At 41.7% G+C, this 12671-nt stretch overlaps 1 protein-coding gene across 3 annotated transcripts in view; it reads left to right on the top strand.

Annotated features, from left to right (window-relative positions):
• Nucleotides 1-12671, top strand: part of LOC147251458 (teneurin-3) — a 154796-nt gene that overhangs the window by 129234 nt on the left and 12891 nt on the right. For all 3 annotated transcript variants that reach the window (XM_086222155.1, XM_086222156.1, XM_086222157.1), the window contains 4 exons: nucleotides 3015-3264; nucleotides 4926-4946; nucleotides 8075-8307; nucleotides 9955-10109. In XM_086222155.1, coding sequence (XP_086078281.1) covers nucleotides 3015-3264; nucleotides 4926-4946; nucleotides 8075-8307; nucleotides 9955-10109 — 659 coding nt within the window. The remainder of the gene's footprint in view (nucleotides 1-3014; nucleotides 3265-4925; nucleotides 4947-8074; nucleotides 8308-9954; nucleotides 10110-12671) is intronic.

Genomic DNA, 12671 nt, shown 5'->3' with positions numbered 1-12671 from the left:
GTTCGAAGTGGTTTCACTCCCTTTTTTTCATATTTTTCATCCAAACTCTCCTTCAGAAGGAGCAGAGTAGAATAAAAAGTGCATCAAATGAAATGTTTAGAGACTCCAAAGACATTTTTAGTCAGAAGGACACTGTGGGTGTCCTTCTCTTTAGCCTGGAGCACTAGATATTCAGAATTCTCGTCAGTGCAGCACTCCAGCTGAGATGTCACAGGCTTGATCCCTGCAACCGCCTGAACAGGAATGTGTCACGGCCGTGGAGCATTGCTGAGGGAACCGCAAGTTGAATCACAGAAGTTGTGTGCAGCATGAGTATGTAAATGAAGGAGTACAGTATGGAGGGGAAGAAGATGATGGATTATCTCGTTGGTTCCATTACGCTGTCTAATTGCTGATGGTGTGACTTGTGTAAACTGTAAACTGTGATAGATATGTAAATAAAGAGGACCATGGCAGCCTATCAAAATGACCTCAGCAATATTTCTCTTTATCTGGACGTCATCCAAGCCGCTCGGCTGCCGCATGGCTGCGACTGATCCATGTCCTACACAGCACATTAGCCTCCCAGCTATTGAAAACCTCTTTGTCTTTCCTGAGAATATTAAGAAGCTATAACACAAACAGACATTAAAATTCCAGACATATGTTTCCGGTGGCGACCTATCAGCTCACTGAGACTTTCATTACGATGTGTTTCATTCAGTGAGCAGACACATGGATCACAGTTCAATTAAAGTCCCAAGGTCGCACGTTTGATGGCGTCACGCATAAAGCCGTCCCCCGGACCTATTTGTCTTTGTTAGAAGCTCATGTATAATTCTCTGGGATACAAAAGACGGATTGGTCAGATTGTCCTGTCAGGAGTGTCGCCAGACCCTGCCTTCATTTCACTTTGCCCTTCAATCAATTAAATCAATGTAATGAACTAATCACAGAAGGGACAAGCAGCACGGTCGCCTGCTCGCTTGCATATACGTCAGAGGGTTATGATGGCTTACGGAGTAAAGCTGACGGAGAGCGACATTACATGGCCATCCAGTGGCGTCGTCGATCTAATGAGGACAGAGGCGGGTCAAACGGTGATTTCCAGCATGCACGTCTTCACTTAGAAGTTTGATGATTTGAAAAACAGCAGGAATAAATCCTCAGTGTGAATCTGTGGCTTATGAGCTGAATCTGGTGGGGGTTTTGTTTTGTTTTTTGTGAAAATGTTGACAGGATCATCACCACAAAGACTTTATTTTTCGAGTTTGAGTTAAAAAAAAAAATCCCTCCGAGTTCCACGCGGCCTCAGGTTGCGAGGCCGGTTACACGCTCCCTCACAACGAGTGACGTGGGAGATGTGTTGTCTGTTTACGTTATTAAGTGTTAGTTTTCAAATTAAAATGACATTTGGTAATTTAGCCATTAAACTCCAGGACGCTAGAACAGACTCTCAGAGGATCGGAGAGGACCTGAAATTATTGATATATTTAACTAGAAAAAGAAAATAGAGTTTTCTAATCAGATGGTTTAATTGCATATTCTTTTTACTTTTTAATTTACTGTTCTATTTTCCCTCTGTGTTAATGATATTTTACCGTCAGTCATTTTGATCTATCAAGGTTTTGTTATTTTTTCATTTTGAGTCATAACCTAATTTATTTTCCTTCCCTTGTTTGAGTGTCTTTTATTTGGTTTTGTTAAAGGGGATGTGTAAATATTCATTGATTGGATAATGAAACTGCTCATCATACTGCAGGCCACCTGGGCAATCATCACCTTTACCTCACTTATCAGTTGGATGGATTTCCTCTGCAAAGAATACTAACTCAGATTTTAACAAATTCATGAAAAAGCTTTTTGGGTCCATGTAAGACTTTTTTTTTTACATCTTTTTCGTTAAATCAAGATGATTGGCAGGTGAGCAAAGTGATGCATTTCTATTTTTGTTCAGTTTACATTTCGCTTATTTGAATTTGTTTATTTGGTGCACAGTCAAGCAAATGTTGCTGTCCGGTCCCCTAAAAATCCACTGACATCTTCCTCTTGTTAGGATATGCAGTGACTCACCAAATCTGATGTTTCCTCTGTGAAAGGTATTCAGCATATTTATAGTTTACTACTTTAAAGTGACATGAGGAAACGAGCTCCCTGACAAGCTAAGAGAACACTAAACCTCAGCTGTGTGGCGAATAATCAGAAACCCAGTGAAGCGGCGTTATTACTACTACGGCTATTAGGTTTTAATTGATGGACTGATGCTGCCTTCACTTCCATGCACTTTTCAAATCAGATCGCTATCCGGCTCTTGATCGCAACAACAAAAACAAAAGTCGCTGGAACTTCAGAATTTTCTCAACCTTTCAGCAAACTCATGTCCTTGCTGCGTCGTAGAGAAGAAGGTTGCAGCCTCACACGTGCAACCAACATGCTGATGGACAGTTTTGAAGGTGAAAAGAATGAAGTTCAACAGAGTTTAAAGAGTTCTTTTTAATCCTTCCATTGTGTTCAATGGTCAACACTTCTGTCATTTCACCGACGACGAAGTCGTACGATTGCAAATAAATTCAGTAATTTTTGTTTTTCTCCTGTTTTCAAGCAGTGAAATGTCATTTAGATGATAGAATTTCTGAGCATTGTGAGTAGTAAGTAGAATTTCTAAATTACTTTCCCAATAGCTGTGTGTAAATCAGTTGCTAGTGTTTTTCTTGTAGTACATCATAGACTCTTAAATGGTGGTAGTGGAGTCTTTCTCATGTCAGTTGGAAGCAGTATTACCACGTTTTACAAAATCCCCTCATTTTTGTCTTATTGATAGTGAAATGAGAAGATCGATGCAGTTGCTTTAAGTCAGGAAGTTTCTAAATAGGAAAGAAAATCAGTGAATTTTACAAAATGTTGTCCTAGTACTGCATGTGTGTATTTCTACTTAAGCTGAAAGAAACGCGCCTCAGCAGCCTGCCTGGTTGATGTGCCACCAGTGACTAACAGCCTTACTGTGCTCACACCTGTGGATATCTGATGTTTCTCAGGCATCCTTTACAAAGGCAGCGGGGAGAACCAGTTCATCTCTCTACAGCCCCCTGTGATTTCCACCGTCATGGGCAACGGGCGCCGTAGAAGCATCTCGTGTCCCAGCTGTAACGGTCAGGCCCAAGGCAACAAGCTGCTGGCGCCAGTGGCCCTGGCGTGGGGCATCGATGGAAGTCTCTTTGTTGGAGATTTCAACTACATCCGCCGCATCTACCCATCGGGCAATGTCACAAGTATCATGGAGCTCCGGTAGGAATAAATGGCTGTTTACCTCATGTGTTAATAATGAAGAAGAAGGAAAAAAAGGCACTTAGTGCAGTCACATGATACTGTAAGGGATATTTTCCTGTGATAACAGGTTAATTAATCTCATCTTCTCAAGAAAATACACATTGTGAGTTGATTAACTTGTTATCTGGAGAAAAAGTTACCAATAAACTAACCAATGCAAATGTCATTACAAGCATGGCTATCGACAGCTTTTGTAGTTTTGTTCTTAAGTATGAAAAATGTATATGCGTTACAATTTCACATATCTTTCTCCAGCTAATGTTCCACATGGAAGCCAGAAAAGCGTGCAAAAATACTTATCTCCAAAAATGTTCAGCGATGGAAAAATCGGACGTTAAATATTCCGGATCCCTCAGTCCTCGAAATATGGGATCTGTCACCGCCATCCATCTCCATAATTATGAAAGAGATCCCGTCTTCAGCATGTAATTGGGATGAAGTCGCCCTCATGCCAAGTTGGCTTATCTCAGGAGTGACTCGGATGTGGCCAGTTGGCTTCTTTCAAAGTGGCAGCTGTTGAAGGAATTTATTTAGGGACGTTATCCTTATCAGACAAAGACGTTGGCTCACCAGGACGCGGGTCACTACCCTGTTATTCAAATCTTCTACACTAGTGACGTATAGGTTGATGTTGAGCGCGCGCAGAAGTTAAATCCCCACGGCAAATAAACGTTATTTCAAGAAAGGCATGTCCTCCTCTCCTTCTGATACACCTGTGCAGCACCACAGTGCAGCGAGGAATACGTGTCATGTTAATTGGAGGAAGCGTCTTTTTTATTTGTTTGACTTTCCTTTGCCAAATAATCTTTTCTCTCTGCAGCTCTTAAGCTGTTTACAAGGAGAAACCACTTCTTTTGGGTGAAAGAACTGCAACTGCAGCCCACATTTAAAGAAGCACAAATTGAAAAAGTGAAAATCACTTTGCAAAACATAACACAGCAGCATCTCTTTTGCTTGCAGAATATTTGTGTGTGCTCTGGTTGATGCTGGTCACACATGTTAAGACCAAAGTGGTTTGTTTTGTGTGCGTGCTCCATGTAGAACAGTTCAAATCCTCCATACGGCACCTCCTTCAACCTCCTGTTAGTGTAAAGGCTCCTTGGCTGCAATGAGCAATATACCAAGCAGCAGGAGCAATACTTCAGTGTGAGTGGCCAGATTGATAAAAGCAGTGGTAATGCAGGATGGACCTTTATGGAGATGGGAGTCCATATTTTCCTCTCTGTGTGTCTCCGACACTGCCACTCCATTTTGTGCCAGACGGATCATCGCGGCCTGCGACTTTCTCTAGTGGCAGTGTTGATTCTTCAGGGGGGCACTTTTTGACTCGCTGAGCTTCATCTGTTTATTTTTCCTCAGTAGACGGCGTGAGAAAGATAGGGCTGTAGGTTTTTTTTCCCTTTTTTTATCAACTTTCCATTCACTGTTTGCACTGACTATTTACACCCTGTGCTTTCAGTGGGGAGCGATAAGGTTTTTTGCAAAAATTGGCGAGTACTTTCCTGTAATAAGAAAATTGTCTGGTTTAACAAAAAAAGAACCTCAAATTGAAAATGAAACATCCCTGTAAGATTTCATAATTCTGCTTCTCTCCCTCTGTTCTCCTGTTCTCTGTGTAGAAATAAAGACTTTAGACACAGGTAGGTGTGTTTATCTTCGTGCATGCTTTCTTGATCTTCTCCATACATCATCATCAACATCATCTTCTGCAGCAGCTTTATAAATAAAACCCTCCCTTTTACAGTTGCCTTTAGCAGCGGCGATAACAATGTGTAATTATAACAAACCAATTATAACCTAATTACAACAGAGCAAGTAGACGAGGGTGCACAATCTTAGTGTGGTGGAAACAGAGACGATGTGGCCACACTTCAACTATATCTAAGTCCAAATATGGACAGTCAGTTTGGTATGGCATGAGGAACACCTGCATCTAAAATGTAATGTAGTCCAGTAGAGCAGCGCTGCAATTACCAGCGTCATTGTGAAGCTTCTAATTACATTACCAGTGGCTGGCAGATGCTCTGATCCTGAGGGCTTACACAACTGCTTTGTATGTATGATTAAGACAACAGCATCTAGTGAGGCAAGATGGTGCAAATTAAGTTGTTCCAGTAATTAAATGATCTTAAGTGCAAGAGTTGATTCATGGGGCAGTCGTCTCCAGTGTGACTTCAGCGAGGCGAGGGCTGGGGAGCAAACTTCCAGTGCTGAGTACTGCAAATAAAGCTGTGTATCAGAGATAGTGGGTTTTTTTTGTTTTTTTTAAGGAATGGCTTACTTGACCTTATTACTTTATTAGGTGCTTGGTTTGCAGCCTAGACGCACGTTTGGTCAGCTCAAGAACTACTGCGTCGGTGACCGTAAATGTCAGAAAAACGCAGTCTGTGTATGTCTGTTCACTGTATTTGTTCATTTCAGCTCAGCGTGAGTTTCTCTTCATTTTTTATGTGTTTCTTGTCCTTAAAATAAGCCACAAACCACATTATAAACTGAATTGGGGGCCGGTGCTCAGCTCGTAACGTGTAGTGTTCATTTTGTGAAAACAGCTTGTGTTTGTTATCAAAATGAAGTATAAATTCGGAGTAAAGGTAGTGGTATTGAACATCTGAGTGATACCCAGCCTCAACCGGGACACTGTTGTCATCCCAAAGCTTGTTTTGTAATTGCAGATGAACATATGTGATGTCTACCATCTGATCTGAGAGCAGTCAGTTTTGTCATAAATGCTTATGAGGTGTTGCTTGGTCGTTTTTGCAGCTCTAAGTTTACTTGGGTGATAAAAAATAAATAAATAAATATGAGAGCAGATAATAAAGCATCAAAATTTACTACACATCTGTCTTAACAGCAGAAGCTTCACTAAGTTAATATTTATTGCAGGGCTGGCGTATTGGGCTGCATAATATTACACAGGTGTTTCATTTATTATGTCCACCCCCTGCAGGTTGACTGTAACAGGAAGGGTTGCTAATGCAAGCCTTGCTGAATTCTTTATAGAAACTCCATAGCTGCCACCTATTTTGGGCATTTACTTTGACTCATATTAGCTGTCAACTTTTACGACTCCATCTTCATCATTTTACAAAGATGTTTCATTGCCGCATTTATTCTGCCGTCACATTATCCACTTCCAGAGCCAACCGGCATTGGCTGGAGTATCTCTGGAGGAGCCGTATTTATGACTTCACTATGAAGCCGGCCATTTCTCATCTTAACCGCTTCTGTTTTGAGCTCTTTAATGATACTTAAGCACCTGTTATGCATCAACACTGTGCTTTAATAGCAAAGGTTAATTTTAAAAGTTTTTCAGCATATTGAGTTTTTAAATGGAGCAAACACTCTTCAAGTTGGTGCGATATTGCAAAAGTGTTTGACTGGTGTGCTGTGTGATTCGGGGGCGGGGAGGGGAGGGGAGGGGGAAGGGGTTTCGATTATGAGACAGTTTTTTGGAGAAAAAAAAAATTCACATCAGCAGAATTAGACGGCCAAACTCAACGCCATTAATTGTTGCACTTAATTAACATACAGCAGTCATTTCAGTAATTCCCAAAGGCCACCCTCCACATGGGAGTGATAACAAATGAAATGATCTGGCACAGAAGTTATCCTTTCTGCTTTGTTCGCTGGAACCCCGCTGCAGTGCTTTCCTCTGAAATTCTGTTTGACTTCCATCTTCGCAACCTTATTTCCTACGATGGAAATTCTTCACACAGTTTTTCGCAACATTAAAAATAGACAGTATTTCTCTCTGCGGCTCATTATCTCCATACATGACGACACTGCGATTAATTTGAAATTGGTAATAGGGGTTTATATTTAAGCCACAACTGGAATGCAAAATAAATAAGTTATGCTTAATTCGCAATTGTCTGATTTTTTTGTGTGTGTGTGTGTGTGTGAAAACAAGATTCTTAATGTCAGCTAAAATGATGAGAATGTAACCTGATGGAACACTAGTATTAAGTTTCTGCTGTGTCTTTCCATGAAACATTAACGGCATAGGAGAGCAGGACCCGTTAGGCTTTCGGCTTCTGCGTGAAGTGTTTCCTGTTGAAAGCTATAGGGCTTCATATTTTCAAATAAATGGACGTCCCTCACATTCAAGCCCTCACCAGATGAGTTCATACAATAAAAATGCTCATCACGACTCTCTGTATTACACACAACGTGACGTTTTATCTTCGCCCACTGTACTTTTCTACCTTGACAAGTTTGGATCGCCGACTTCCTACAGTCTTCCTCGGAGGAGTGAGTGACTGAGGGAGTCAGCGGTCGAAAAAGGAGGAGGATGCATACAGAGCACGGTCCATGGGCAGAGCATGTGCCTGCAAAGCTGGCTACATTCGGTTAGCCTGCCGCTAACTTGACTGTGGGTAAATAAATTAACCATATAGACTCCAAATTTTCTCATACTGAGTGGCCCAAATTCTGATCGTCAAAAAAAATAAAAAAATCACTTTGTACTGGTTGTTTGACCATTTTACAGCCGAACAGCGTCAACAGAGAAAGCGGGCGAGGACAGAAGCTGCGACATGTGCGGGTGACTGCAATGACATTCCCTGCCAGACGATGGCGCTGAAGTGTTGCTTTTAAACAGTTTTAAAACTCAAATTACTCTGGGAAACAGTGTCAGCTCCCAGGAAAAGGGCATCATAATCAACTGCCTGAACTGAATTTCACCGGACTTTAAATACGTCACAAGAAAGAGTCAAAAACACTCCTCCTTCTGTAACAATATCTCACAGAGTTCTTGTCTTGTGTACAGTAACAACCCAGCGCACCGTTATTACCTGGCAACTGATCCAGTAACTGGCCAGCTGTACGTGTCGGACACAAACTCCCGAAGGATCTACCGACCAAAAACATTAACCGGTGCCAAGGATCTGCAGTCTAATGCAGAAGTGGTGGCAGGAACTGGGGAACACTGCCTGCCCTTTGATGAGAACCACTGTGGTGATGGAGGCAAGGCTCCAGAGGCCTCTCTCACCGGACCCAAAGGTAACATTACAAACTAATGAAGATGTTGCACTGAAACGGAGGGGCGGACAGTGATTGGTTTCTCTGTGGAGAGTGGCAACTGCTAGATTCATGTGGGCTCAGTGCCAAGTCTTTGTTCAGGTAAAAGTCAGCAGCAAAAAAAAAATGAGAGCGAGCTTTGTTCATTTGAGCTGCTGCTGCGTAGCATGAAGTTGTTCTAACCTCTATATAATGGATGAATGTGTATTCTTTTCAAGTGGTTTTTGTTTCAGACAGCTCTTTTGAAAGTTCCCAGACTTTTAAAGCTTATACTAACAACTATCTGAGTCCATGTACCTGTTATGCACAAACCATTGTCTGGGATGAAAGAACACATAGCCGTTTGGGGTTGAATTGCTCACTTTTCTATAAATTATTATTCTAGATGAAAAGACTGAGATGAATTGTTTTGCGCGAGTTGTTGCCCGCTCTGATGGCAACAGCTTAGCTTCAGCTGGGTGGTAAAGGTTTGAGTGAAGGCAATCTGAGGGAGCGACTCTAATGATGGAGTGGGTGGAAGCCAAGACCAGCGAAGAAACAGCAGATGGCTCAATTTTTTTTTTTCTGCTCTCTGACATTTGGTGAACTCTGCTCAGATTTGACACTTTTCATCTGTCTGAGAATCGCAGACGGTCAAATAGCCAGCCCCCTCGGATTCACCGTGGGGTCCCGCAGCTCGTCAATGTTTTAGCAGAAAGCAATCTTGTGCAGACCCAGCCACAGGTCAAACCAAACCACTCACCTTATATAGAAGCTTTTAAAGACTCCACTCAAGAAGAAATCAGACTCTGGCAGGAAAACTGAAGTTTATGTGGATTCAAAATATTTTAAATTCTCTTTAAAAAAAAAAAAAAGAAGAAGAAGAAGAAAGAAAGACAGAAAAATCCCTGACCGCACCTACTCGAGATAAACAACTCTCAGTGGTGAGAATTAGATTCAGACAGCAGAATGTTAAAAGAAATGTGGAGAATTGAAAACAGCCCACTTGTGTGACGTGTGACTGCACTCTCATAGGTGCTGGTCTCTATTAAACAGCGCGCTAACACCGAGAGCGACGTGGCAGCTGGCGTGGCCTCTGAATGCATTTCCCCAGTTTGGTTATTGCAACTCCGCACTGGTGTGGCTGACACTTGCAACTCCAAGCTGACACTCAATCACTGAGACAATTTGGTCCACTGTTGTCACCATGGCAACTACATGTCTTTCACCCTTCCAAGAGAAATTGACCAAAGCTGTCATTTCCGCTCCCTCGCTCATTCATGTCTTTAATGGCGTGCAGATTGTTGATGATTGCTGGGGGTAGAAAATCTTCTAAATACAGCAGTCATTGACATTAGAGAGGAGGTTTCTCAGCCGCAGCAAGTGCATATATACAGTATGAATACAGCCTTTCCCACTTCTGCCTGAGAAATTATTTAATACCAGAAAAGCAGTCTGTGAATTATTGATGGCTGTGCTTTTTGCAGTGACCTGAATAATGGGATGGCAAGCTTGACACATGTATCCATCATGTTCCGTCCACTGAGTCATGCAAGCTGAGATGCTGCATATCAACCATGTTTTCCTGTTATCACAAGTTTTGTTTTTTTGTTTTTTTACCATCCTGTTTTCTTTCTCCTCTTACCTGAGGCATCGCCGCGGATAAGAACGGTCTGATTTATTTTGTCGACGGCACCACGATCCGAAAGGTGGACCAGAACGGCATCATCTCCACTTTCCTCGGTTCCAACGACTTGACATCAGCTCGCCCCCTGACCTGTGACAACAGCATGGACATCAATCAGGTGACTCTTACACTGACGGGCCTGACAGCTTGGAGCCCCGCCCTTCTGCTGGCTCCTTTTGTCTCACCCATGATTCATCATTCATGTACAGGAACACGCTGCATAACTATATACGTTATATATCATACGAGCAGTATAAGTCATCTTGTCAAGGATCATAATCTTGGGTAACGGATTTTCAAGTCAGACTTGCGAAAAAAATCGATGGTTGAAAGAGAAACCCAACAACAACTTTACTTAATGGAATCTAGAAGACTTTTGCATGTTTTTTTTTTTTTTCAACCATTGATTTTTTTTTTATTTTTTTTTTTTGCACTGACCACATACTACCTGATCTTACAAAAGTTTTGCAGGAACTTATTGATGGATTTTTCTTTTTCCCCTCTCTATGCCACCCCTTCAGGGCACCGTACAAATCTCCTCTCTGATAATTTCACAATTTTTGCCGGCCACATCCAACCTGGAACACTCTGTATTTCTATTTAAAACAACAAAGGCAAATATAAATTTAGATTATACTCAAAAAATATGACTGTTCTGTTTTGTCAGGTGATAGAATTAAGGAGTGTTATAGTGTCTATATTACTGCCTCCACCATGGAGGTGATGTGATCGGCGGTGTGTGCTTCATTGTTAGCAGAATATCTCCAAAATGAATGGATGGATTTTGATGGAATTTAGTCCAAAGATGGAACAAAAAAGTATTAAGTGAAGGATTTTTGGAGGCGATCTAAATTAAATCATAGGTCTGAAAGCCTGAAGCACTCTCAGGATCTTTAGCGGAGCTATAAGAATCGTATTTGATTAATAGTGGCAGGCCAATCGAGTGTTTTGCCCGTGCCTGAGGACAAGAGGATTTCCTACGTATTTTTATTTGACAAAGTATTATGGCAGATTATTTACAGGTTAGAGGGCACTTTTGTGCCTCCCAGGAGGAACGACATACTCGATTACACGCCCCCATGTCAGCGGGCCTGAATGGCCGCACTTCAACCGGTCAGTTGCTGAATGTCAGTTGCCGCTGGCTCTGGCTCACTCTGGATCATTCTATTAAAAGTCTGGTGTTTTCACAAATTTGCCACGATCTCACATTTTGCTGTGTTAAGATTTTATATCCGTGCAGTACACGCAGTTCATTTTTCCACTGTTTTTTTTTTATTTTTTATTTTTTTAAAAGATGATTGTGTTTCTAGGATGTGATCTTTCTTATGTGATCGTTCCAGCCAGTTTTATTCCTAGACGGAGCTTTGTTATGACACGTTGTTTCTGCCATCTGGGCCAGAACTCTCGTTCAAAAGATTCAGCCGAGTAAGGTTTGCTCAGGACACCATCAAGGTGAAGAAGCTGGAAAGAGGGGCTTTTTGTTGCTTTTTCTTACTTTGCTCTTCACTAAATAAGAGCAGAGGATTTTCTCTCAGAGTACAGGAGGAAAGGTGTGATTTAGGCAGGAAGTGGAGACATGAAGTGTTTTTTTCTTTGTTCTTTTGGGGGGGGAGTGAGATGAGTTTTCTGGTCACGGCAGATGATGTGGGGGGAGGAATAATTACTCAGGTTGGGGGGCTGTTTTGATGTGGCTGGAGTTGAATTAGTGTTCAGTGTTCCACTAGAAATACTCAGGATGCAGGACACTTACACCATACATGATAATGAAGCAGCCCTCAGTCCAAGTCCATCGCACATAAAAATGTCTTCTACGGTTGCCTGAGGACGTCGGCTTTGTCCAATAAAATGTCCCATCTATTTGTGAGGGAGGAGACATAAGAGAGGCCCACTATTCCCACACAATAGGTCAGAGCTTTACAATGCCATGAAACTTCCACCGATGTAAAACTGCAGCTTCTTGTGCTTAAAAATAATATCCTTCCTCCTACTACTGCTCCAGAATTGAATATTGAAGAAAATAAAACCCCCCCAAAAAAGGCTTTTATGATATGAAAATGAATGCATTCACAGTTTCCTTTATATCCGTTTCTGCAGAAAGTGAATTTTAAAGTGGATCGGCTGTTGAGAGTGAAACTGCCGCAGGATCAAGTTCTCCAACCTCTTTCACGAGCACACCCGACAATTTTTTTTTGTTTTTCTGTTTTAACTAACCAATTTACATTTTAATTAGTTTCCTGATGTTCTAATGCAGATCATCTTAAACGGAAAGAGATTGCAGAGTGCAAGACTACAAACAAAACACTTCAAAAGTAGATAGGCAGGACTGCAGCAGTCAGAACCGAATGACCCTGACGGAAGAGCTCACCAACGTTCTTGCATGCGATTATGAAGTTGGATAATAGAAAGAAACACTAGAAAAACAGGTGCCGGGGAGGAAATAATTGTGTGTTCACTGGCTGTTTAAACTTTTTGATGAATGATAAATAGAGTGTGTGTGTGGGTGTGTGTGTAGGTGTGGGCGGTTAACATGAAGGGGAAGAACATTAGAGAACAGGAGGACAAAGGTTTTAGTTTGTTACTTTTTGCCAATTAGCTCAGTCATTTGCTACGAGCCGGTAAAAGTGGTCTTTGGCGAGACTGTGATTCTCTTCAGGCGTCTAAGCAAGAGAACTGGCTTGGT

This window comes from Aulostomus chinensis, chromosome 13, assembly GCF_037954235.1.
Source record: "Aulostomus chinensis isolate RoL2024-O1b breed Wild chromosome 13, RoL_Achi_v1.0, whole genome shotgun sequence".
Classification (NCBI taxonomy): Eukaryota; Metazoa; Chordata; class Actinopteri; order Syngnathiformes; family Aulostomidae; genus Aulostomus; species Aulostomus chinensis.
Note: the sequence above shows the minus strand (reverse complement) of the source record. Positions and strands in the feature narration are given on the sequence as shown.